The following is a 25,775-nucleotide window of genomic DNA, read 5'->3' as shown; positions in this document are numbered from 1 at the left end:
GCAGCCCGAAAAGAGGGTGCCAGCCCCATGGAAGAAGGTGGCAGCCCCAGAGGAGTGTGACAGCCCTACGGGTGAGGCTGCCATCTCTGTGGGTGAGGCTCCAGCCCTGCAGGCAGGACTCTGCCATGCACACCTGGTGCCCAGCCCCTGTGGGGTGAGAGCTGGGTGGCATTGCTGCCAGCAGGAGCACTCCCACCAGCCATCCTCTCGTTCTGGGGACACTGACGTGCTCCATGACAGTGTCACCGTGCAGGAGGAGGTGGCCCAGACCCAGCAGGGGTCCGGTGTCCGTGTTTCCCATTCCCAGGGAGCTGGTGGTTCAGGATGCTGGCAGTCACCTCTGCCACAGCTCGGTCCTTGGGTGCTGTCCACCCTGGGGCCCAGTTTCGAACAGCCTGAGATCGAGGTCTTTGTGCTGCACCTGAACACAGCCATGGCCAGGGGAGGAACTCAGCCTCCTTTGAACCAGTTCCCTGGAGTCCTCCTGCCTGGCCATGGCCTCCCTACGCCACAGCCGCAGGAGCAGAAGCTTTGTTCAACGCCTGACGTGTTTAAGCACACACGGTGCACACGGCAAGGCGCTTTAGAGCCAGCGGCACCGGGGACCGCTCGGTGCTCCCGGGCCACGAGGGGGGACAACATGGCGGTGGCCCCAAGGACTACAACACCCACAAGACCCCGCGCGGCGGCTGGGTCACGTGATGGCGTCGCCGGGTCACGTGGCGGAACGGGCGGGACGCGGTGCTGTGGCAACGGCGCGGCCGCCATGGCCAAGCAGTACGACATGGTCGAGTGCCCCTTCTGCGACGAGGTTTCCAAGTACGAGAAGCTCGCCAAGATCGGGCAGGGCACCTTCGGGTGAGTGCTCGCTGGCCCGGTACTCCCTGGCCCGGCGCGGCCCCGGCCTTCCCCGGCCTCAGGCCTGCAACCGGGGCCCAGTCCCGCGGCCCATCGGCGCCTGCCTCGGTGCTCCTTGCTCGCGTGTCCTTTCCCCGGTCACCCCTCTGGCTTCAGAGAACCAGTCTGGCTCCTGGAGCCTCTTTTCCCAAACCTGAGATCCCTCTCTGTCTCACCTCTGGCAGAGCAGAGTTAACCTTGAAAACAGTTAGGGTGGGGACCTGTAACTTGGCTCCAAGTGTTCAGCTTGGCTCCAAATGTGCAATTTTTTTGCTCCAAATGTGCTACATGACTGAAAATCCTTATAAAGCTGCAAGAGCTCTGGGCTCTCTGTTGGTTCAGTGGGTCCTGAGGGCCTTTGGCCCAGGGGGAATGTGGCTATATTGGCTCAACACAGAGTTCTTTGTTAAATGCTTTAGTGTGTCTTGTTTGGGCTGGTTCCTTGTCAGGGGCACCTGGCTCCTTTCTCCTTGTGCGGCTCATGGATTTTCTTCTGGTTTTTTTTTACAGGGAGGTTTTCAAAGCCAAACATCGCCAGACAGGCAAGAAAGTAGCACTGAAGAAGGTGTTGATGGAAAATGAGAAGGAAGGGGTAAGTGTGGGACATGGCTGTGTTGTCACCTGGGCTGCAAAGGCACATGGTAGCAGCAAGGGGACTGGGCTGCACGGGATGGCTCCTGGGAAGCGACACTTCTGTGTGATTCTTCTCTTGTGAGACCCCCAGCACAGGGTTCCACACTGGCTGTGTTTGTGGAAGAGCTGGGTGATGTGTGAAGCACGTGCTCAGGGCTTGGGGAGAGAGTTAACAGCTTAAACAGCAAAGGCAGCAGCCAGAAAGGCTGTTCTGCAGCTCAGGCTGGGCTGTACCATGTCCTGGTGTGAATGGAGAAGGTGAGGAGAGGAGGGCAGGACCTGCCAAGCTGCATGGTCACATCTCTCCTGTTCTCTGGCAGAGGTAGCCTGGCCTCCTGCACCTCCAACCTCCATTCTCTTTCTCTTTTCCAGTTTCCCATCACAGCCTTGCGAGAGATTAAAATCCTCCAGCTGCTCAAACATGAGAATGTGGTGAACCTCATAGAAATCTGCAGGACCAAAGGTACTTTTCAGGGTCTCCCTTGTGCTAATGATGGCTTTTCTGAGCCCTGCTGAGCAGGCTGGTGTCTTGTGCTGGGAGTGGGGTGGTCTAGCTGAGCATGGGCCTCTGTTCCTGCCTGTGACATGGGGTGGCAGGTCACTTATCCTGGAGAAGAGTTTCTAAATGAGTCAGGACATTGCTGAAGCTCAGATGGAACAAGCTGTTGTATTCCTGCCAGGATGTGCCTATGCTGTAGCAGTGAATGCTGCCTGTGCTGGGAAACTCCCTTCTGAGAGGCTTTAAATGAGCCAGCACTGGGGAGACTTTGGAGCAGAGGCTCCTCAGCCTGGAGCTGCCTCTGTTGGTTGGCTTGTGATGATTGCTGGGAGCTCTGAGCTGATGACACAGCTCCAGCTGAGGCTCACTCAGCATCTCTTTCTGTGGGTGATGTAACTGCTTGTGCTGGGAGGGCTGGGACTCCACATGGGCAGTTCTGAGCTGCTCCTCCACCTCCTCCCTCCCACTTGATGCCATGTGCCCCCACTGCTTCACAGGCTCAGCAACCTGGCCTGGCTCTGTTTACAGTGAAGAATACTTTGGAAAGTGACAGTTGATGTTACAGCCTGCCCTTCCCTAGCCAGTCATGTCAGTGAAATAAAAACAAAACTGACTAGTATCTGATGTTTTTTAAAAAGTCCAGTCACTGAACAGGCAGAAATGTCTGGCCTAGGGATGGGAAATTCAAGATACTCCAGTACTCAATAGTGTGTAGATTACTGTCTGAATAGGTATGAGTAAAAACACCAATGACAAGTTAATTTTTAATTCACTCTGTGATTAGAAGAGCTGTGATGATTGGGTGACTGGCATACCAAAAGTAAATATTTTTGTAGACATGTCATTTGTTCCCTTTTTATGTTTTGTTTGTATCCCAGTTTTCACCCAAATCTACCTTGACCTCAATTTGCAGTAAAGTAGAAATGTGTCATTTACTGTTCTCAAACGTGAGGCTTTTCTCTTTTTACGCTGGGAAGGTGTGTTTGGGGCTGTGTCTGTGTGAGGAACTGCAAACCCAGTGTAGCAGGCACCCTCCTGGCTGGGGAGGAGAGCAGTGTGCTTCTGTGGGGGCTCAGCTTTTCCAGTTGGAGATGCTGATCAGTAGGTTTTGCTGATTACAACTGATGAAAATCAGCCTTTCTTTTTAATAACGTTTTGTGTGGGTGCTCTTGAACAAGATTGAAATTGATTCCTTCACTTAAAGTCTGCTGTCATTGGCTTCAAATTGCGCTTGGAGTTTTGTATCGCTTTGATCAAGATCAGTCCATTTTTGCAGATCCTGTTTGAGGTTGCAGAAAATCTCACTTTTTAATGTGAGATTAGACAGATTTTCTGTGTTTCTGCATTTCTCCTGGGGCTTTCGTGGGTGCCTCCTCTATTGCTGGTGCTTGGCTGGCAGCCACAGCTTGCAGGGAGGAAACCCCACAGCCGTTATGTGCCCAGAGCAGCACGAAGTGAAGCTTTCAAAGGTTGCCATGCCCTTTCCTTGCGTGTCTGATGACATTTGCTGCACCAATCCTCATCTCCCGTCCCTGTGTTGCTAGTTTTTGCTCAGTTCTTCTTTAAAAATGACCTTGAGGCCTGCAGGCTCTCTGGTTCTCTGTGTTCCTGTGCCCTGAGATTCTGTGTAGGGGGTGTTGTATGAGCTGCAGGGTGGTGGGAGGTAGGAGGAGCTGTGATTCAGTGAAGGGTCCCTCACTGACAGCCTCTTTGTGCCTCTCCTTAAGCCTCTCCGTACAACCGGTGCAAGGGCAGCATCTACCTTGTGTTTGACTTCTGTGAGCACGACCTGGCTGGCCTTCTCAGCAATGCCCATGTCAAGTTCACACTGTCAGAGATCAAGAAAGTTATGCAGATGCTCCTGAATGGACTTTACTACATCCACAGGAACAAGGTAATGGGACAGACTTTGCTCTGCTCAGGGGGTGGCTTTCCAAGGAGCAGGCAGATACCTGCCCCTTGTTCTTAGCACAGGCTGGAGGGAAATCCTTGTTTCCCACCTCTGCAGCCTGAGCATCGTGCTGCTGCAAGAGACCCAAGAGGGCACTTTAGTCACTTAACTCTTCAATGTCTGTCCTTGTACAGATCTTGCACCGAGACATGAAGGCAGCGAACGTGCTGATCACGCGGGATGGAGTCCTGAAGCTGGCAGACTTTGGGCTGGCTCGAGCTTTCAGCCTGGCTAAGAACAGCCAGCCAAACCGCTACACCAACCGCGTGGTGACCCTGTGGTACCGGCCCCCAGAGCTGCTCCTAGGTAGGAGGAGCCCTGGGTGGGCTCTGCCGGCTTCTTGGCCCTTCCCGGCCCTCTGGGAGTCTAACTCGGCATCTCCGTTTAGGGGAGCGCGACTACGGCCCCCCCATTGATCTCTGGGGTGCAGGCTGCATCATGGCAGAGATGTGGACCCGCAGCCCCATCATGCAGGGGAACACGGAGCAGCACCAGCTCACCCTCATCAGCCAGCTCTGCGGATCCATCACGCCGGAGGTGAGGGCTGTGCAGAGCAGGAGTGTGGGCAGAGTCTGGGACCAGGCACTTGGGCCTCTTCCCTGCCCTGTGTGCTGGCTGCTGTATGCACCCAGCAGTGGAGTGTGCCTGCTGCTGGCAGGGAGGCTGGAGAATCTCTAGCCTGCATTTTGCAGTTGTCTCTCAGACAAACACTCTCAATTTCTGCTTAAAGAAGGGTGAGGGTTTTTATTCTCAGGTGTTTTGTGCTGGTCACCTTGAAAAGCCACTAGAATTCTGTCTTGTGATTTGTGGCATCAGCTCAGCTCTGGTGTGAGCACCCGGCCCCTTCTCAGCTCCTCCTTCATCAGCAGCTCGTCCTGCCCTCTTGTGGGGAGCAAGCTGAGAGATCTCAGCCCAGACTGGGATCTGCGGGATGTTGTTCTGGCAGCTGCAGAGTCCTCATCCTGCTGTCACAGTCATTATGTAAATACACTGAAGGCGCTTTCTTTGGCAAGTAGCTACCTGCTGTGGTTCTCCCAGATCGAGATAAGTGCTGGTGATTGCAGCAGGCTTTGCTTTCGAAGGATAAAAGGTGCCACGTTCAGGTGATTATTTAGCAATCAGTTTTGTCAGTTGATCTTTCTGATGTGGTAGCTGGCTAGAACCACACTCTCTAGTAGCTCTTTCATGGGGAAACCAAAATCCTTGAGCATCGTTTCCACACCAGGAAGACTGTCCTGAGTTATCCACATGTCTCCAGGCCTTTAGTGCCTCTTTGTTGCTGTGACGACAATGTCTGCCAGCTTGAAGGTTATAAAACACAATAGTTATTTTGGTTTGCCTGAGGGTGTTTGAACCAAAAATGGTTTGTCCTTTCCATAACTATTTCTTGCCAACCCCTTTTCCTTCCCTTTGCCAGGTCTGGCCGAACGTGGACAAGTACGAGCTGTACGAGAAGCTGGATCTGCCCAAGGGGCAGAAGCGGAAGGTGAAGGATCGCCTCAAGGCCTACGTCAAGGACCCCTACGCGCTCGACCTCATCGACAAGCTGCTGGTGCTGGACCCCGCCCAGCGCATCGACAGCGACGACGCCCTGAACCACGACTTCTTCTGGTCAGACCCCATGCCCTCAGACCTCAAGAACATGCTGTCCACCCACAACCAGTCCATGTTTGAGTACCTCGCCCCGCCACGCAGGAGGGGTGGGCACATGCCCCAGCAGCCGGCGAACCAGGGCAGGAACCCAGCCGCCACCAACCAGACTGAGTTTGACAGAGTGTTTTGACATCCGGCGGGGTCCTGGCTGGGCTCCCCCACGTTGAGTGGAGATGTCCTGGCAAGGTCTTTTTGTCTAGGAAAGGACTTTTTTCAGGGTGAATTGACTGATGGTGTTATCAGAGCTTGGCCATCTCCTCAGCCACCGCAGAGCTGTGTGACTTGGGGAGGTGATACCAGTGGGCTCAACGTTGTTTCCCTCCAGTTTCCTGTCTCAGAACTTGTTTTTTCCCCCAAAAAGTCTGTATTGGTTACATTAAACTTGCATATCAATTGTTACAGATCTGGTGATGGAAAAAGTGTCTCCATCCATGCTGGGGCTCTTGGCAAATGGTGCCGGGACTGGCAGGACTGGGAAGTAGCTGCCCTGGACCAAACTGGGCCCTGCTTGGAGATGTCTCAGCTCTCTTGGTCTGTCATAGCTCCTGCATGGAGTATGCTCTGAACACTGAAGCTTTGGTGAAGGAGGAGGCAGGTGCTTCTAAGTCATCAGATGTGTCTTGAGAAAGGCAGAATCACCCTAGACAGCATGACTAGCTCTCCCTGGAGACTGGGATCTAGCCTAAAAAAGGGCTTATTGGTCAAACCAGAGAGGTGGCTGGCAGAGTTGGATGCTCCATGTGGCCAGGAGACCAGGATAGCTGGTCTCTGTGACAGCACATGGCATCCATGCTTTCTTAATTGCAAACCATGACTGGGAGTGATATTGGATACACTCAACCTGCTGCAGCCAAGCACTGCCCTATGTCTCAGGTGAGACCTGCCCTCCTGCTGTCTGCACAGATTTCAGGATACTGTGGCAGGGCTGGTCACACTGTCCTGGGAGCAGGGGGACACTCGTGTGTCCCCTCCTCTCTCCTGGAGCTCTTTGCATGAGAGACTAGAACAGGACCACTGCCTCCTTTGGGTGCAGCGGGATCAGTGGGTACAGCCTGACCCACTGGGATCACCTGTGCACACTTTATGTCAGAACTTGTCAGGATCAGTTCACAGAGAGTAAGTGGTCCTCCACAGCTGCACAGTGTCCCATGGCTATCAGCTGTAGTCAGCCGTCTTCTCCCTGAGCCCCATGAATGCCAGGATCCCGGCATTCAAGGGGTGCAGCTGGTGATAGCATTTGGCACTTGGTAACTTGTCAGTTAACAATTACTGACAAAAGCCATTGGTAGTGTAAAGTGTCCCGAGGAAGTGGTGGTGAGTGGGGCCATTCTCAGGCTTGATGAAAGACACTTACAAGGTAACTCTGTCTTGGTTCGGGGCTCTGAAACAGTGTCTGTTTTGGGGAAGGGGGGGGGGGGGGGGGGGGGGGGCTGTGTTTATTTGGATAAATAGTCGGTTAAGAGCAATACGCCAGTTGACTTGTGCCGTTGTGGATGAACATGGTCCTGTCCCAAGCAGCTGGTGTCACCCTCCTGTCCCTGTGCTGTCTAAACGGAGACAGCGGTGGGAGCCTGCACGACAGCACCGGGCCTTCCCGAGGGCAGTCCGGGTTCGGGCAGCCTGAGACCCCCGTCCTGTTCCTGGGGAGCTGGGGGGCTCAGCGCCAGCACCGCTGCTGCGGGCAGCCCGGGGGCTCCGCTGGCTCCGGGCCGATGCTGCCGGGCGGGGGCTGCGGAGCTCCGGGGGGCCCTGTGTCCCAGCTTGGGCGGTGGTGGCTGCAGGGCCATGTCCCTGTGGCGGCATGACAGACTGGTCGTCTCTGATGCTACGTCCCGAGCGGGGCGGGCGGGACCGCGGTGCCCCGGCCGAGGTGTCCGGATGGGCACGGGGGCGGTCTCCTCGCTGCCCCTCGCAAAGATGGCGCCCACCCCCTTCCTCATGCGACGTGGCGCGCGCTGCCAGCTTCAAAGATGGCGGTGGCGGCGTCCGGGGGGTGGAGGGGGGGCCGCCGTGACGGCCCCGCCCCCTCCCCTCGGCGGCGCGTGCGGTCTGCGCGGGGCGGCGCGCACGCGGCGGGGATGGTGGCGCGGGGGCTGCGCGCGCTGCGCGGGGCGCTGCGGGCCGGGCGGCGCCGCTTCAGCACGCGCCCCGCGCGCGCCCCCGCCACGGACTACCAGGTACCGCGCGGGGCCGCGCGCCGGGCGGGCACGGGGCCGCGCCAGCGATGGGGCTGCGGGGCCGCGCGGGGCGGCGACAGCGCACCTCGTCCCCTCCTGACCCCCTCCGCCGCCCCCGGCCCTACCGGCTGCCGCGCGCCACGTGTCCCCGCTTTGTGCTCGGGTCACCCCGCAAAGCGCCGTGCCCCGTAGCGGCAGCGGGGGAGTCCGGCCTGCAGCGGTAGTCGCGGCGTGTTCCGGCCGCACGCTGCGCCAAGTGTCGTGGGGATGACGGCGGTGCCCGGCGTGGAGCGGTCCCGCTCGGCAGAGCCGAGTGCTCTCGGTGTCAGTGCCACTGCCTGTCCGTTGCCTGGGTGGAGTGTCCCCATACTGGGGACATGGGTTGGTGTCCCAACTGCCAGGTCCCCCCTGCAGCACACGGCGGTGCAGCGCCAGGCTCACGTCCCTTCAGCGTGGCTTTGGGGGCTCGGTGACAATGGTGACCTCTCAGGTGTGCCCCGCCGGTGCAGCTTCATTAGCGCCGCTCATTAAACATCAGCACTGGAGCGCTGCCCGCTCCCGCCGGCGGCGACCTTGTCCCAGTGGCAGCGCTGGGTGCCGGCGCGGGACTGTCCCGTGCCCCACCGCGGGGCCAAGGGGCACCTGGGGAGGGGCGGGTAACCCCTGCCCATAAGTAGCCTGGCCCCGTGACGGGATCTGGCGCTGCCGGCACGTCCCCGCGGCACCATGGCAGAGATGCTGCCGTCTTGGGTGACCAATGACACTGCCGAGGGGACTGAGCCCGAAGGGGTGGGTCAGGGTGCAGCGGGCTCTGGGCAGAGTGGCTGCAAGGTTGTTGTGTTGGGCACTATCCCGACTGCTCTGGGCGTCTTTCCAGGATGCAATCCGGATGCTCAACACCCTGCAGACCAATGCCAGCTACCTGGAGCAGGTGAAGCGGGAGCGCGGTGACCCCCAGGCCCAGCTGGAAGCCATGCAGGGCTTTTTGGAGAGGAGCGGACTGAAGGTGAAGGGCTGATCCCCGTCCCTGTTCCCCCTGTCCTGGTAGCAGTGCCACCATGCTCGGTGCTGGCTGCCCTGGGGGTCTCACAGGGTGGTTGAACTCTTACAGGTCGAGGACCTGGATCGACTGAACATCATCCACGTCACGGGGACGAAGGGCAAGGTGAGGCGGGTGGGCGGTGCTGTGGGGGGCTCAGGGGGCACTGCTGGTGTCTGTGGCTCTGTTTGCCCCTGTGGCTCTGGGGGGTTTAACACAGCTGTCTCCTCAGGGCTCAGCGTGCGCCTTCACTGAATGCATCCTCCGCAACTACGGGCTGAAGACAGGTTTTTACAGGTGGGCAGGGGGTCGGGAGGGTTTTCAAGGCCAGTGGAGCTGTGCCTGACTCTACCCCCTGCTCTGTACCCCCAGCTCCCCTCACCTCGTGCAGGTGCGCGAGCGGATCCGCATCAATGGGCAGCCCATCAGCAAGGACCTCTTCAACAAGTACTTCTGGCTGGTCTACAACCGCCTGGAGGAGACCAAGGTGGGGCCAGCAGGGCTTGTGGGGGTGCTCCCTCCCTCGGGTCGTGTGCTCACCCTCACCCTGCTCTGCCTGGCAGGACCCAGCGCACGCCAGCATGCCGGCGTATTTCCGCTTCCTCACCATCATGGCCTTCCACGTCTTCCTGCAGGAGAAGGTCAGTGGTGGTGGCCTTCAGCTTGTGACAGAAATGTCAGGTTGGTGGGGACCTCAGGGAGGGGGGATTTGGGTCAGAATTTGTGTGGATCAGGCTGTCCTGGCTGTAAACAGGATGCTGTGCCAGGTGGATGAAGCCCCCACAAATAGGGGTGTGCTCAGGTGTGGGTTTGGAAGGGCTGGTGGCAGGCACCTGTCTCCACCCACATCCCTGAAGCCATGGGGGCATTTCCTGCTGGTGGCTCTGATGGCTCATGTCCCCGTGTCCCCAGGTGGACCTGGCAGTGGTGGAAGTTGGCATTGGCGGCACCTATGACTGCACCAACATCATCAGGTAGGAGCTGGCAGGGCTGAGCTGGTCCCCAGGGCTGCCAGGGTACCCCCAGTTTAGGGGTACAGCAGGGACACTGCCATGCTGCATTCCCAGGGCGCCGGTGGTGTGTGGGGTCTCCTCCCTGGGCATTGACCACACCAGCATCCTGGGGGACACCATGGAGAAGATCGCCTGGCAGAAGGGGGGCATTTTTAAGGTAGGGAGATCTGGTCTTCTGTGTCCTCTTGTGTTTTCGGGGTGTGTTCCCCCCTGTCCCTGAGCCCCCCCCATGTCACTGAGCCCCCCATCCTTCCCAGCCCGGCGTGCCGGCGTTCACCGTGGCGCAGCCGGAGCAGCCGCTGGAGGTGCTGAGGGAGCGAGCCCAGGAGCGGAAGGTGAGCTGCTGGGGGGGTTGTGGTTGGGGTACCCCATCCCATGGTGGGGGGCTCAGCCTGCTCTCCCCACAGTGTCCCCTCTACCTCTGCCCGGAGCTGGATGACTTTGAGGAGGGCTGCCAGGCGCTGGAGCTGGGGCTGGCAGGTGCCCACCAGCGCTCCAACGCCGCCCTGGCCTTACAGCTGGCACGGACGTGGCTGCAGCGCCGCGGCTGCCAGGGTAAGGCACGGGGATGGGGATGGGGATGGGGATGGCTGCCAGACCCCACCAGGGCCCCTGAGGGCTCACTGGGATGCCTGTCCTGCCCAGGTCTTGGGGAGCTGAAGGAAGGGCCGCAAAGCACCGAGCTGCTGGAGGGGCCAGTGCCACTGGCGCCCGCCTTCCAACTGACCAATGCCATGATCCAAGGTGCAGTATGGCCATGCCAGGACCCCCCCTCACCGTGTCACAGCGCAGTGGGGCCGTGCTGGACCCCAACCAGCGCCATGTGTGCTGGAGGGCACAGCCCCACACTGGATTCCCACGGGGTACTGGTGCTGGGGAGGGCGTGGGGGTCCCAGCCATGCCCTGTGCTCCCCCAGGCCTGCGGGACACAGAGTGGCTGGGCCGGACTCAGGTGCTGTCCCGCGGCCCTGTGACGTGGTACCTGGATGGAGCTCACACCACCAGCAGCATCCAGGCCTGCGTCCGCTGGTTCCGCCAGGCCGCCCTCAACCAGGACAAGCCCCATGAGTAAGGAGAGGATGCGGAGGGGGGCACACATGGTGGGGGCGTGGTGGTGGTGCTGCAGGTCCCCTGGGGGCATGGGCCACTTGCCCTTTCTCCCTGCAGTGGTTCTGAGGTGCGCGTGCTGCTCTTCAATGCCACAGGCGACCGGGACACGGCGGCGCTGCTCAAGCTGTTGGTGGTGAGGTTTGGGGGGCACCGGGGGGTCACTGTGCCCTGGTGCCTGGGTTCTCTGCTGGTCCTGGACCCTGCTTTGCTGTGGGTGCACAGAGCCACGAGGTGGAGCCGGCACCCTGTCTGTCTGTCTGTCTGTCTACCCATCCTGCTATCCCGGGGTGTATCCCACCTCAACTGCCCTCTACAGGGGTCTCACAGTCCTGGGTGTGGGGAAGAGACTTGGATCATCCCCTGCCCCATCCCGTGTAACTCCTCTGGTGCGGGACTGCCCCAGTAGAAATCCCATGGGCGGGTCCTGAGGGCTCCCACAGTGCTGATTCCTCCTGTCTCCGCAGCCCTGTCACTTTGACTATGCTGTCTTCTGCCCCAACTTCACGGAGGTGTCAGTCACCAACAATGCAGGTGAGTGCTGGGGAGACAGGGTCTCCCCCAGCTTCCCTTTCTGCTCCCTCCCAGCTCCCCCTGCAATCCCTGACTGCTGTCTCCATCCCTCCCAGACCAGCAAAACTTCAACGTGACGCTGGAGAACGCCCTGACCCGCTGCCTGGAGAACCAGCGGACATGGACGAGGCTCCTGGAGGAAAAAGTGGGGCAGGACCCCTGGCTCCCATCTCCCCTGCGGGTGGGGGGGCTGCTGCAGCCGGCCCCCGCCCGAGGCTCCCTGCTCCTGGTGCCCCCAGCCCCACGGCCCCTCAATTCCCCGGCGCTGGTGTTCCCGTGCCTGGCGCAGGCGCTGCGGTGGGTGGCGCAGGGCCGGGACCCCCAGCTGGCCGCCCCCACGGCCTCGGGGGCTCACCCCCACCCCGCCGCCAGCAGCGGGGCCGTGCTGCTGCGGGAGGCGGCCGCCGTGCGGGTCCTGGTCACCGGCAGCCTGCACTTGGTGGGAGGAGCGCTCCGGCTGCTCGACCCCGCCCTGTCCCAGTAACGGGGCACCGGGCTTGGCACCTCTGTTTACACGAAGCACCAGTTTTGCCCCTAGTGATGCTCAGAGGCATCTGGAGGGGGATGTGGGGCCCCCCACCCCAACCTGGCTTGGCTGTTTTCACCCCAGTGCCTTCTGCCTGTGCCCTTCCCGGGACACTGTCCATGGGGGGATGCTCCTGGTCTCCATCCCCGCCCTAGTCAGACTGACTGGGGGGACCCCCAGGGTTTGGGGGGCTGCCCCAGGCTGTGATGAGGTCCAGTGCCTGGTAGGTGGGAGCCTCAAGCCGTGGCAAGGCTCAGCGTCAGGGCGCAATTAATTTAACATAGGGAAGGTTTTTATTATTATTGATAAGAGTTTGTAACTTGGACGGGGAGCTGGGGGGAGTGGTGGGTTCTGCCCATCGTCCTGTGGGAGGGCAGCAGCCTCGCACCATCCTCCACAAATAAACCTCTTGCTGCTCCCACTGGTGCCTGCTGCCTTCCTTGGGGGAGGCAGGAGGGGCACGGGGGTCACCCCAAGTGCTGGGGCATGTCCAGGGGGCACCCACTTCTTCTTCCCCCCCCATTTGATGGGGAGCCTTGTGGGAGGTTTTGGCAATAGCTGCTCTTTCTGCCTCCCCACTGCAGCGGGGGAGCCCAGGGGGGTTGCAGGGTGCCTCCCCCCCGGTGTGGGCTGCCCTCAGGGGGCCAAAGCATTCACTGAATGAGTAATGGAGGCCCCCTCTGGGCTCGGCCTGAGATTTGGGGCAAAAAATCAGCTTAATGGCACTGGGCCGGGTCCCCAAGTCCGTTGGCCGGGGGCTGTGCGGGCTCGGGGGGGCCCGGGGGCGTCAGGCCATGCTGCTGGTGGAGCAGGGGGTGCTCTGGGTGCTGCCGATGCTGTGGTTGGTGCTGCTGCTCTCCGAGGCTGGCGCCGTGCTGGAAACCGGCTGCAGTTTGGAGATGGGACCTGGCTCACACCGCCCGCCACGGGGGAACACCAAGGGGAAACCAGACTCAGGGCGAACAGTGGTGGCCTTGGCTCGGCCCCGGGGACCCTCCAGCCCTCATGGATCACTCCCCAGCTGACCCCTGAGCCCCTGGGATGGAGATGAGCATAGGGCATCAGGAGAAGGAAGGAGGGCAGATGGCAGAGGGGCCCCAGACAAGCAGGAGGGACCCTGAGGCAATGGAGCAGCCTGGTCTCTGGCTCACCTGGGGACTTTGGCCAGGAGGGAAAAATGGGCAACCCAGTAAGGGACACGCACATGGCCCCCCATCCCATCACGGGGGTCCCCAGGGATGGTGGATACTCACGGGTGTGCGAGTAGATGTACCAGAGCACGGCAGTGAGGAGTGCCCCGATGAGGAAGGCACCGAAGGTGATGCCCAGGACGGCCCCCAGCCCCAGCCCACGGTCTGTGGGAGGACAAGGCTGTCAGCACTGCCACACTGGCAGAGTCCCTCTCCCTCTCCCATTCCCATCCTGACCACCTCCCTTGCCCTGAACTCACAGTTGAGCGGCCGCCAGGCGTCCTTCACTCTCACCTCCAGGACCTTCTCAAAGATGGTGTCATTCTGTGGAGGTGGAGGTCGGGGTCAGAGGGGGAAGATGTGCACCCCTGCAGGATGGCAGAGGTGGGGGCCCCCAGACTCTGCAGACCAGGGAATGCTGCTCCTGGATGGGCTCCATCACCCAACGGTGTGGGACAAACCCATCAGGCTGCTGCTGCCGACGGGGACCAGCCTGGTGGGGAAGGGGTTACACTGACCTGCAAGCCGGCCTTGCACTTGAGGATGGCAGAGAAGGGGATGTGTCCGCCCTCAGGAATGCTGTAGGTGAAGCGGAATCGCCAGACCTTCCTCCCGTGGCTGCTGGGGGGCCCCTCCAGCACAGCCACCCCTGCTCCCCGCGCCTCCCCGCCCTGCACCAGCAGCACTGGCTCCCGCTCCGAGGCCACCAGCCAGCACTCCTTCAGCTGCAGGTCGGCCGGGTGATCCATCCACCGCATGGACGCCTGCACGGGTGGGAACGGGGCACACCGTCAGGGTGACTGGCCAGGCATGGCTGGGCTGCCCAGGCCGGGCACTGGATGAGGCAGTACCTGCACAAAGGCCTCCTTGTTGATCTCCAGCTCCGTCTGCGGCGCCTTGAAGTCCGCGGTGGGGAAGAGGCGCAGGAAGAGCTCCCGCGGGATCTCGCACTGGAAGCCCACCTGCAAGAGTGGGGCGGCACTCAGGGGGCACCCAGCACCTGTCAGAACCCAGGACGTTTCTCTGACTGCCCTGGATGGCTCGAGACCCTTGCAAGGGGCTCAGAGACCTTGGCACGGAGTCAAAGACACCTGTGCCTTTGATTTTAACCCATGGAAACAATCACCAACTTTGTATGAAGGTGAACAAGCCACAAGAGTTTGAGTAGAATGATAGTTAATTTGTCACAGGCTGAAAAAGTAGAATTTTGGGGTTTTTAGAATGGGAGTTCAAGAGGCAAGATGGAGGAATCTGGGTGTGTCCTGTCTTTCTTCTTCTTCTTGTCCTCCATCTTCTGCTGTGATGGTGGCGTTTTTGGATTGGTTTAGAGTAGAGTCAGACTGTCTGACATAGGTGATAGGTATTGGAAAATTATTGTAAATAAAGTACATGTAATTTCTAGTATAAAAAGCCAACACCGCCCCAAGGGCAGAGACTGTGCCTCAACCTGACCTGCTGGACAGACCTTGGCAGGCCCGAAAAAGAATGTATTAGATAAGAGAAAATAAACAACCTTGAAAACCAGAACTGAGGAATCTCAACTTCTTTGGTCACAGGGCTGGGAAAAAAGACTCTTTAATACCTCGGGAGCCACTCCAGCAACACAAAACCCGAGAAGCACCCGGCTGGCAGTGCCATCTGCACCTTCTCCCACCCCTGGACATGCTGGGAAACCTGGCTCTTACCCGCACACTCCGGAGCACGGCATCCTTGGCCAGGCTGAGGATGAGCTGCAAGAAGGCAGAAGGCTGAGTCAGTCAAATGGTCCCCACAGACTGGATGGGATGGGATGGGATGGGATGGGATGGGATGGGATGGGATGGGATGGGATGGGATGGGATGGTCCCACCCACACACTCCCTCTCCATCTCAGCCCTGGGCTGCCATGCAAAGTCAAGGAGGTCCTGGTGGAGAAGCCCACCCCCATGGGCCATCGGTGGGGCCGGAGGCAACACCCCCAGCTAAACCCCTCTCACCTCATTGTTGGCATAGCCTGTGCCCTCCAGTGAGGTACCACAATGGCTGAGGGGGCTTTTCAACATGAAGTGGGTAGCATTTTTCTCTGCCTGGCAGCTGATGTCCCTCAGGGTGATGTTCACCACGTCCTTGATGGGCTGGGAGGAAAGCACACTGTAGTCACCCACTGACTGGGGACAGCCCTGTGCCACCAACCCCGAGCACCCAGAGGAAAATGAAACTTTGGAGTGATTTTGGTGGACATTAGCACCCCTCTCCACCCTCCTCACCTCCAGGTAGGACCTGACGATGACAATCTCCATGGTTTCATCTGTGCACTTCCAGGGCTTGAGTGTGAACAGCACCTGGTGAGGCAAGTCTGGGGGCTGTGTGCTGACAATGGGGGCGGTGGTCACAGGCGTCTCGACCGTCTCTGCAGGACAGGGAGATGGGGGGACTGAGTGGGAGTGGTGGAACTCCCCATCCCACCCAACCCTGAGCTGCTGGGGGCCTCACCATGCTCATGAATCTGCAGGCTGATGTGGGTGCTGGCAGGGATGGCAGAGTAGGAGGCAATGACACTGTAGTTATTCTCAAAGGCTTTAGAAATGAGCCCCTGCTCTGTGTCAGGCAGGGGACCCCCAAGGAACGGCGCTGGGAGAAAGGACATCATGTAACTCCCAGAGACCTGCAGTGAGGAGGAAAGGGGGGAACACAGAGGGGCTAAGTGGAGACTGGGACAGCTGGGGGTGCACAAGGCAGGGTTCATCCCAGTAATGAGGGCTTGCAGCAAGGAGGCTGCCACTTGCCCATGTCTAATGTCTCCAGGTGCCCTCCTGCCACCCTCCCCATGACACCCACATCTCCCAGGCACCTGGCAAACCCCTTGGTGGGGGTAGTGGGGAAAACATGTTCCTCTCAGCATACCAGTAACTGGATGTTGCACTTTGAGGAGACGAACCAGGTGAAGTTGGCCTTGCTCTGCAGGATGAGGATCTGGTTCCTATCAGAATTCTGAGAACAGCTCACAGACACGTTCACTGCTGTGATGGAGGAGCTGCAAAACAACAAGACCCCTATTTTCAGTGTTCCATACCAACTGGTCCCACATTCAACTCGGGATGTGGGCTCTGCCTTTGGGAAGCCCAACACCTTCTCAAGCATCTCCAAGCATATCCCACTGCCTGTCCCACCCCTGGGGTCCCACTGCTGGCACTGTGGTACCTGGGCTCTGACTGAAAATGGATGATGTGAGCGGCCCTGGTGCTCTGGGCATCACTGCGTGAGCAGCTCTTCACCCCGTAGAAGACAACCTCAGTCTCAAGGTGCAGAATGGCATTGAAGTTCTCCTGGGGAATGCACTCTGGAGGGCTGTGGGCATCTGTGTAGATGATGTAGGTGATCAAAGTCAAACTGGGCTCAGTGGGTGGGAGATGCTCAGGGCCCGGGGCATCAGCCCCCATGGCATCTCCCTGGGGAAGGTACTTTGCCCCAGAGGTTGTCACCCTTCTGGAACAGGGAGACCATTCCTGCCCTCTCCAGCCCCCCAGTGCTACCCCCAGCCCCACAAACCTTCTCCCAGGCGGAGCTGGACCTTGCGGGGGTCCTGCAGCTCGTTGTAGGATGTGATGCCCCCATAGGCAGCCAGAGCCCAGGCCAGCAGCTGCCCCTCGCTGGAGACGATGGGTGGCTCAGGTTTTGGTGCTCTGACGGTGCCCTCCGGGCTGAGGAGGGCGTCCTGTGGGCCAAGTGACAGCCTAAGCCAGGGTGAGGAGCAAGGTGCATCCCTCCCTTTCACAGGCTGGCATGGAGAAAGCAAAGAAAACCTTTCCCCTTCGTGTGCAGGATAAAAATGTGAACCTAAAACAGGTGAGTGTCCCCAGAGCCTGGGCTGGGGGTCACCCCGGATAAGTGGGGGTTTCTGTGGCCACGAGCTGGGAGCAGCGAGAGTGGCCGGTGGCACGCGGAGGGCTCAGCCCACTTTATTATTAGCCACAAACAAAGCAGGAGGTTTATTTTGCTAACAAAGCGCCCGACCCCGGCTCAGCTCGCTGGAGCCAAACCCCATCCCTGACCTTCCTCCCGCCGGCCGGAGGAAATGGGAGCTTTTTCCAGCCCTGTGCGTCATTCCCTGCCTGGCCAGCCCAGGGCTCAGCGCCACCAGCAATGCTCAGGGGCGTCCCCTCCTCCCTGGGGCACCACGAGCATCACGGCTGGGATCAGAGGGACCAGTCTCCACCAGGGACCCCCTCAAACTTCCCCAGGGGTGGCCCGAGCCCTGCTGCCCCCAGGATTGCTCCCGTTGTGGGGCTGGGGCACTCACGGTGTGGACGATCAGGTTTGAGCACGGGGAGATGATTTTGGCAAAGCAGCGGGTGCAGAGGAGGATCAGCACTGCTGGCCGGCTGCAGGCATCGGCTTGTGGGGTGACTGTCACCGTCAGAGGGACAGAAGACACCTGGGGGGGAAGAGGAGAGTGTCACCGCTCTGGCCACCAAGCCCCAGTTGCTGTCACCTTCCTGGCTGCCCCCTGGAGCCAGAGGGAGCAGGGACAGCCCTGAGGCTGGCACTGAGGTGAGCCATGCAAGAGGCAGCCACGGCTGGGTTTAGGGGCAGGGATGCCATGGGTACCTACACTGGCAGGACAAACATGCCCTGGCTCCCCTAAGCAAGGGACCAGCAGGATGCCCACCTGGAAGATGGTGGTGGGTGTCCAGGACACTCCACATAGTGGGGTCTAGGTACCCCCTTCTTAGGGACCAGGGCATCCTTGAACTAGAGACTAAGTAATCTCTGCAGTGGGTGTGAGACTGTGACCCCACTGTGGGCTGGGGTATCCCCCCCACTGAGGACTGGAGCATCCTACACTGGGCTGGGGCATCCCCCGGCCACCAGAGCATCCTCACCGTAGGGACTGGGGTATCTCCCACTGAAGACTGGAGAATCCCCACCCTGGGCACTGGGGCATCCCCCTGGCAGGTTTCCCAGCACTGTGCAGCCGCTCCAGGCTCAGGTGGGTCCGTACTGCAGTGCAGGGATGCCTGGGCACAGAGGTGGCACACACCACTCCCCGTGGCTAGCACTGCCTGGTTGCCTCTAGCCGGAAATCCGGATGGGGAAGTCAAAACTCCAGGCGCTAAGTTTGGCAACTGAATAACGGCTCGCAAAGTTCCGAGAAGAGGGAGAGGCAGGGCAGGGAAAAGCAGTCGGGGACTGGGCGGGCGGAGGCTGCTGCCAGCGCCGCGCACAGGGCTAGCGGGATGAGGCCGTGGGCATCCCGGCCTGGCCATGGCCCCGTGGCAAGCGTGGGTGGCCAGGGACCCCGGGTGGCCCCGAGCGTCGGGGAGGAGCTGGCGGCTGTTTTTCCTGCCGCGTGTTTTGTGGCGCTCCATTGTTTGGCTGCGCGAGTGGCGGGAGCCTCGGCGCTCCCCGCCGCCGCCTTTCGGGTTATTTTTTTCTTTTTCTTCTCTTTTTTTTTTTTTTTTCATCGTGGGGATCTGCTTATAGAAAGCAGCTTCCAGTAATTCTTCTATAAGTGGAGCCGTGTCCCTGCCCAGCTTCCCCCGCGCTCCGCGGGGCTCAGCGCCGCAGCCGTGACATCAGTGCGTGTCCCCTGCTGCCGCTGGTGACAACCCGGGGCACCCCCGGCCCTGGCACTTATCCAGGACGCCGAGGCCAGGTTACACCGGGCTAGGCCAGAGGGGTCCTTGCGAAACCTCCCCAGAGCCTCGTGGTCTGGCTCCCCCTCTGCTCCAAAAGCAGAACTGGGAGAACTGGGAGGTGGCAGGGAGGGGGGAGTGTGGCGCCGGGTGGCCCAGGGCTGGGTGCTGGGCCCCAGCCAGCGCCAGGGAAGCCTGTCTGTCCTGCAGAGCTGCCATGCAAACCCGTGTGCTGGTGCAAACCCACCCAACAGTGCCAGCCAGTGCCAGCGCCAGCCCTGACACCGCCCTTGCCCCAGAGCACCCTCAGTCGGGTTATCACCCCTCGGCATGGCCATGCCAGCTTTGGCTGACAGGTTTCTTCTCGCTTGGACACCTTAAAATGATGTGTCTCCTTCATTCCTCCTCTCTTTCCTCCATCCCTTCATCCCTCCTTCCTTCTCTTCCTCCATCCTTTCCTCCATTCTACCTTCTGTCCCTTCCTCCCTTTCACTTTCCGTCCCTCCCCAGTGTGGTCACCACTGGGTACCCGTGGCTCTGCCCAGCTCCTGAGCCAGAGCCAGGCCACCTTCCCAGGGAAACGGAGTGTCCTGAGGTGCCCAGCACAGGAATATCCACCTTGGCAGCATGGGCTGTTAAAGAATTTGCCTCTAAAGTCTTTACATTCCTGTCAGGGGCAGAGATGCCCAAGGCTGCACTTGGGGGAGAAGCTTGGACAAGGTGCCATGGAGGGGGTTAATCCACTGCTCCTTAATTAAAGGAAGGTTTTCATAGCTGGGCCACTCTGCCTGCTGAGGGCAGTGACAGGATGGCAGTGCTGTGGTGACAGTGTGAAGGACGGTGTAAGAACCTCTGCGGGGACGCACTGGGACCCCTCTTGCTCACCTTGGACAACTTGACGCTGAGCACATGGACTTCATGGTCAGTGCCCATGGAGCTGTTGCTGACACAGCCTCGGGGCACCGTGCTGGTGGCATAGGAGAGGGTGATGGGCGGCTCCGCTGTCACCGGCTGCAGGTCACAGCCCTCGGCTCTCCCGGGGTCTGGGCGGAAAACAAGAGACCGTCAGTCCCCGCCGCACGGATGTGGGGTGACACAACACGGGGGGACACGATGCAGGAGGGGGCTGAATGTCTCCGCCAGCGCCGGCACTGCCCGTTCAGCCTCAGCCCCCAGCCCGGCGTCAGCACGGCCCCTCCGGGACCATCGGCTCCGTGCTCGCTCGGCCCGTCTGCCACCGCCAGCCCCCTCCGCCACCCCGTTAATGACCCTTGGATCCGGACTGGAAAAATCCACTGTCCCCGCTCGGCACTGCCCGTGCCAGAACTCGCACCCAGCCGCCCCGAAGGCCGGGGCGGTGGCGGAAGCCCCCCCGCATTCCCCGGCCGCAGGAAAGTGGGAAGCGCAGGTATGGAAATGGCTGTAAAGCTCATCCTCCCGGGCGCTGAGGCGTGAGCTTTGCCCCATCCCAAAGCCCCCGGCGGCGTGCGGCGAGCGGGGCGGGCCGGCGGCTGCCAAGGGAAATCCTGAGCGCAAACAGCCATTTGAAGGCCTGATCCTGTAAATCCCCACGTGCCTCGACAGTTTCCTCTGCCTCAGGCAGCCCTGCTGTGGCCGGGCTGTCCTCAACTTGGCCCCGAGGAACCCTCTGCCTCCATGGGTGCTCCCTTCCAGGGGGCTGACAAGGACAGACCCCCATGGTCTGTCAGCCCACAGCTTCTAGGGGCTTTCTATGGGGAGACAGTGCCTGGAATGCCGTGTTTCCTTTGGAGGTGGCCACTAACCTCTATCCCTTTCCACTCCAACTTTTCCCATCCCTGGTGGTTCCAGCCCATGCACCGGGAGGTGACTGGACCAAACTCCTGGTGCACCCAGCCACCCCTACCAGGAGTGGGGCTCGAGGGTGTGATGCTCCAGGTCATTGAGCTTTTGGGACGCAGCACCCGGTAAAGGGCCATTCTGTCCAAGCTGTGCCCATCACGGCGTCCCTGACCTGCGTCTCACCGTTGGGGTGGCCCGGTGGTGGCGGCGGAGTCACGGCACAGACCCCCGGTGACGCCGCCGTGGGCCCACCTATTGTCCGGTGCTTCCTCCCCCCAGCGCGGCGGCCGGCAGCATCGGGAGGAAGATAAACAGCCGCTTATCTGGGCGCCACAGGCTGCGTCCCTCTTCCCTTCCACTCCTGCCCCGACGGCACCGGGCACGGCCCGCGGCACCGGCGCTGCCGGGCAGAGCACGGGCAGCTCCGTCGCTCCCCGGGCAGCATCCCGCTGGGAGGGCAGGCAGGGCCGGGGGCCGCGGCCGGGCTCGCCCCTGGCAGGGCAGGGATGCCGGCGGAGGGGATGGTGCCAGTCGGGCACTGTCTGTCCCTGGGGAAGGCAGCGGGCTCCAGCATTATGTCAGGATCAGATAAGGGGGCTCAGCTGGGCCGCCGGGGCGATCAGATAAGGGCACTGTTATTTTTGTACTCCAGGAAAGGGAAAAAAAATTAAAAGGAAGAAAGAAAGAAAATCCACTTTATGTTTTTCCAACCCGCATTCTCTTGCTTTGGTGCCAGTGAGATCAGGGAGCAGGGATGGTCCCACTGTGGCTCCCCCGTGGGTCAGGGGCTGGGGGGAAATTCCTGGGGTTTTGTGAGCAGAGAGCAAAGCTGGGGCGTGGGGTGCAGGGCAAGGGTGGCTCTGGCAGTGCAGGATGCCCATGGGATGGGCAGCACCACTTTGGCATCCTTGCATCTGGTGCTGTTGCCTCAGCACTTGTGTAATGAGCTGATCCAGGACAGGAATGGGGATGGATCCTGCACTGAGAGGGAACTGGCATCCTCTGAGCCACCACTGGCTGTTGGACCATGCTGAGGTGGCACTGGGGGGCAGAGGATGGTGTGGATGGGTCCAGGCATCAAGCCTCACACAAACCACATCATTCCTGCCACTCTCTAACTCAGACAGGTGCCAAGAAGCCTCTCCTCAGAGATGGGAGGGGTGACCCAGCACCATGCTCACCCCACGGAGAGCAGTCCTGGCCCCTGTCAAGGGGGACACAAAGTCCCCCCCTCTGGAATCTGGCTGTGCCTGTGAGACACCCTGACACTGCACCCACCAAGAGCACCCCAGTCCCACATCACTGCACCCACCATGGACATCCCAGTCCCATAGCACTGTGCCCACTGCTATGGGGCACTCAGTTCCATGGCACTGTGCCCACTGTGGTCTCCCAGCCCCAGAGGCTCCTGTGAGGAAGAAGCAGGAGCTGGACAGGATGTGGTGAGCAGCACAGGTAGGCAGGGTGGGGACCGTGTGTCCCAGGTACGCAGGACATGGAGCATGTAGCAGAGGATGGGGACCACATGGCACAGCTGCATAGGACAGTGACAATAAGGCACAGTCATACAGGATGGGGTCCATATAGCACAGCTGCATACCTTAGGGGTGGTATGGCCAGAGGAGATGGCCTGTTTGTATGGCAGAGTGACAGGACAGGGACCATACAGGCACATACAATAGGGACTGTATAGCTCCACTACAGAGCACAGGGACTGTGTGCCACAGCTACATTGGAGGGGGACCATATAGCACAGATAAATAGGACAGGGACCATAGGAACACACATTCAAGGTGGGGACCATATGGCACAGCTGTGTAGGACTCAGCCCATATAGCACAGCCCTGTTAGGGCATGTATGGCACAGCCATATGGGGTGGAGACTGTTGGGGATGAATATAAAGGTCATGGACACATGGCACCGCTACACTGCACATTGTGACATTGCACAGCTGTGTAGGATGGGGACCAGATGGCACAGCTGTGTGGTATAGGGGCTATAGATCACAGACAAGGAGGACAAGGCCTCTGTGGCACAACAGCACAGGATGTGGAGCATATGGCACGGTTATAGGATGGGGACTGTACAAGAAAGCAACATAGGACAGAGACCTTACTGCACATCTACATAGGATAGGGACACCATGGCACTGCCCCAGGGCAGGGACAGCAGCACAGCCTCACAGCCTCACAGTTACACAGGACACAGGACTTACTGTCCATCTACAAGGATGGAAACTGTATGGCACAACCCCAGGGCACATGGCCCCACAGCACAGCCTCACTGCACAGGGTCTGTCTGGCACAGCCACCAGACAGGGCTGTGACAGAAGAGAGCTGGCATCAAGCCTGGCAGTGGGGCCACCCCAGCACCACCCATGAGCAGTGGCCCCCGAGGTGACCAGGAGGGACCAACCCAGCCGGGTCACTCAGTGCCGCTGGCCCCAGCCTCTCTGGGGGGCTGCTGCCTCCCCAGTTCCCTTCCCCCTTTCCAGCAGGCGATGTCCCCGAGTCCCCCAGCTCCCTGTCCCCCAGCTCCATCAGCACTGGTGTCCCTCCCTGAAATCCCCCTGTGGCTTTGCAGGGACCTTGGGGTGGCTCCAACTGCTCCGGAGGTGTCTAAGCCCCCAGCTCCTATTTGAGACTTTAAGGGTTTTTCCCATTTCTCACCCCCAGCTCCATCCCCACATTCCATATGAGGTTTTAAGGGGTTTTTCTCATTTCTTTCCAGCTCCAGTCCCACATCCTATCTGAGGATTTAAGAGTTTTCACCCATTTCTCCTCCCCATCTCCTGGCCACCTCCTCCATACACAGAGGTGATGGGGACCAAAGCCACCCCAGACCGGCCATGTGCCACCAGCTAGGTCAGGACTCAGCCACGGCGCCTTCAACACCTCCCACGCCCAGTGACGCAGCCGGGATTTCGGGGGTCCCAGGGAGCGGCAGGGCTGTGCTCTGCGTGTTCCGGGAATCGGGGTGGATTTGTCCCTTCCCACATGGACGCTGCTCCCCAAAATCTCCTCTCCCGGGGGGTTCCCGGGGGTGACAATCTCTGCCTGTGCGGGCACAGCCGAGACCCCTTTGGCCACCGATCCGGAGTCCCCGGTGGTCCCGCCGCGGCCGCTGTCCCGTCCCGGGTGTCCCGTCCCGCTGTCCCATCCCGCGGCTCTCATCCCCGGGCTCCGGTTCCCTGGAGCCCCCGGTCCCCACTCACCCGGGCGGCCGAGCAGCGCCAGGAGCAGCGGCAGGAGCGGGACGGAGCGGGGGCCCATGTCCGCCTGCGGCCGCTCCCCGGGAGCCAGCGCCGAGTGCGGGCGGCGGCAGCGGCAGGAAACCGACTCCCTTCGGAGGAGGGTCCGCGGCGGAGGAAATGCCGCTGGCGGCGCTGGGGCCGGGCCGGCGGGGCCGGGGGGGCGGAGAGGATGGACCCCCCCTCCCCCGGAGGCGCCGTGCCTCAGTTTCCCTACAGCGCCGTGCAGGGCTGCGCCTCCGGAGGGGGCACGGGGAGGTCACTGGTACCCGGGCTAGGTGCCCCCAGGGCTGGCACGAGTGAGTGGAGGGCTGGGCGCAGGGGTTCTGGTGGGGTCCACCCACCCAAATTATTCCCGAGCTGCCGCCAGTGATGGGGATGGGGAGCTACCCCAGGCCATGGGGAAGGGGCTGCCCCCGACATTCAGCCCCCCCTGCTCCCAGCCAGCCCCCTGGCAGGGCCACATGTCTCAGGCTGGTGGCTGCCCCATGGACTGCCCGCTCTGGTGGGCAGGTGGAAGCCCCCGAGCACTACTGCCTGCCTTGCCTGTACCCTCGGCCAGGGCACAGCTGGGGCTGCCCGGACACCCACCTGGCAGGTGGGCTTGGGGTCAGGAGATCCCCTGGGACAAGGGGGCCTGGGTGAGGGAGTCAGGGCAAGGGGGTCAGAGCAAAGCACCACCGAAGGGGCACCAGGGACCTGCTTGTGCAGTCCTGCCCCATTCCTCCCCACACCTCTGCTGGCCAGGTGAGAGCCCTCACACAGCTTATCTGTGGGGCTGGGACCCTCACGCCGGGGGTGGGCGCAGGTCCCCGGGTGTGGGGTCGATTCATGGTTCGGTGGCATGGGGACAGAATGGAAACGTGCCAGGGAAGTCAGCGACGCCTGTCCTCAGCAGCCAGGATGTCCCCGGAGATGTCTGTGAGCCGGGGTGAGCAGCAACCATCTCCCATGACAGAGCACTGCCATCTCCTGGGGACCGCGGGGACGGGTGCTCACCCGGGGATGGGGACGGGGATGGGGACCAGGACCGGGCACGGCATCCTCTGCGTCCCTCGCACCCCTCTCCCCGCGGTGACACCACAGGACAACGACCAAGAGACCCTCGGTGATGGACACTGGGATGGTGGCAGACATGGTGTGACAGAAGGTGGGTGGCCATGGCTGTGGGGCGGCCACATGTGCAAGCCCCTGCACCCCATTCAGCCCAGCATCTTCACCCCCTCGCAGCATATGGATGGCCTTGAGATTTCAAACCAGAGGAAGAGCATCTAGACATCAACACCAAGCACTCAGGGCTGTACCAGCGAGCAGGGCACTCCCTGCCCAGGTCCACCTGGGGAAACTGAGGCACACTCGCAGCACGCCCACAGAGGGCTGGAGGCACAAGGGAGATGTGTCTCTCCCCGCTCCCCAGTTTTAGGCCGTGGTGTTACAAATCACACAACCCCTCTGCCCCCTTGTCCCACCAGCACGAGGCAAGCACTGGCTGGCCCCAGCCCTGGATCCCTGTCCTGGCAGTGTCCCAGCCCCGGCCGGATGGCTGCATCCTTCCTGCCCGCCTGCCTCCCCGCAGTGCCCCCGGCTCTGCCAGTGGCTCGTGGCCCCGGAGCACGGGGCTGACGTCTGGCTGACTGGTGAGTTTGGGTTTTCGTCTTGGGGAGTTTTGTTTTTTCCCTGCTGGCTTCCTTTCTCCACTCTGACTCCTTGGCCTCGTGGCCTTGGCTGACCCCAACGCTGCCGCCCCTCCTGCCCTCCCAGCCCCCTGGCTCCGTGCCCAGCTCCCAGCAGCCCAAAAGTAAGTGGTGGGGGGCCCTGTTGGGGTTGCAG

At 60.7% G+C, this 25,775-nt stretch overlaps 3 protein-coding genes across 4 annotated transcripts; 2 read left to right on the top strand and 1 right to left on the bottom strand.

Annotated features, from left to right (window-relative positions):
* The first annotated feature begins 731 nt into the window (after positions 1-731).
* CDK9 (cyclin dependent kinase 9) lies at positions 732-5,983 on the top strand. Its single transcript, XM_084219965.1, has 7 exons — positions 732-858; positions 1,408-1,489; positions 1,903-1,993; positions 3,757-3,923; positions 4,115-4,286; positions 4,369-4,517; positions 5,398-5,983. Exons 1-7 carry the CDS (start codon positions 767-769, stop codon positions 5,761-5,763), a joined length of 1,119 nt encoding a protein of 372 aa, XP_084076091.1. The 5' UTR covers positions 732-766; the 3' UTR covers positions 5,764-5,983.
* Positions 5,984-7,678: 1,695 nt separating this feature from the next.
* On the top strand, positions 7,679-12,030 carry FPGS (folylpolyglutamate synthase). Its single transcript, XM_084219987.1, has 15 exons — positions 7,679-7,810; positions 8,688-8,816; positions 8,922-8,975; positions 9,082-9,146; positions 9,222-9,336; positions 9,413-9,490; positions 9,762-9,823; positions 9,917-10,019; positions 10,120-10,197; positions 10,270-10,417; positions 10,508-10,606; positions 10,780-10,930; positions 11,030-11,105; positions 11,437-11,503; positions 11,599-12,030. The coding sequence occupies exons 1-15, from the start codon at positions 7,712-7,714 to the stop codon at positions 12,024-12,026; spliced, it is 1,752 nt and encodes a 583-aa protein (XP_084076113.1). The 5' UTR covers positions 7,679-7,711; the 3' UTR covers positions 12,027-12,030.
* A 33-nt stretch (positions 12,031-12,063) lies between these two features.
* On the bottom strand, positions 12,064-24,051 carry ENG (endoglin). 2 transcript variants are annotated; one of them, XM_084219985.1, is made up of 15 exons: positions 23,910-24,051; positions 19,759-19,916; positions 17,538-17,672; positions 16,787-16,952; positions 16,439-16,595; positions 16,142-16,271; positions 15,731-15,902; positions 15,505-15,647; positions 15,235-15,372; positions 14,944-14,988; positions 14,110-14,220; positions 13,777-14,022; positions 13,519-13,582; positions 13,322-13,423; positions 12,064-12,954 (listed from the first exon to the last, which is right to left on the bottom strand). In XM_084219985.1, the coding sequence occupies exons 1-15, from the start codon at positions 23,965-23,967 to the stop codon at positions 12,785-12,787; spliced, it is 1,995 nt and encodes a 664-aa protein (XP_084076111.1). In that variant the 5' UTR covers positions 23,968-24,051; the 3' UTR covers positions 12,064-12,784. The 2 variants fall into 2 exon arrangements, with proteins under 2 accessions (XP_084076111.1, XP_084076112.1); XM_084219986.1 differs by having other exon boundaries at positions 12,064-12,974; positions 23,910-24,050.
* Positions 24,052-25,775: the final 1,724 nt, after the last annotated feature.

This window comes from Fringilla coelebs (assembly GCF_963513975.1).
Source record: "Fringilla coelebs genome assembly, chromosome: 21".
NCBI classification, from domain to species: domain Eukaryota; kingdom Metazoa; phylum Chordata; class Aves; order Passeriformes; family Fringillidae; genus Fringilla; species Fringilla coelebs.
Note: the sequence above shows the minus strand (reverse complement) of the source record. Positions and strands in the feature narration are given on the sequence as shown.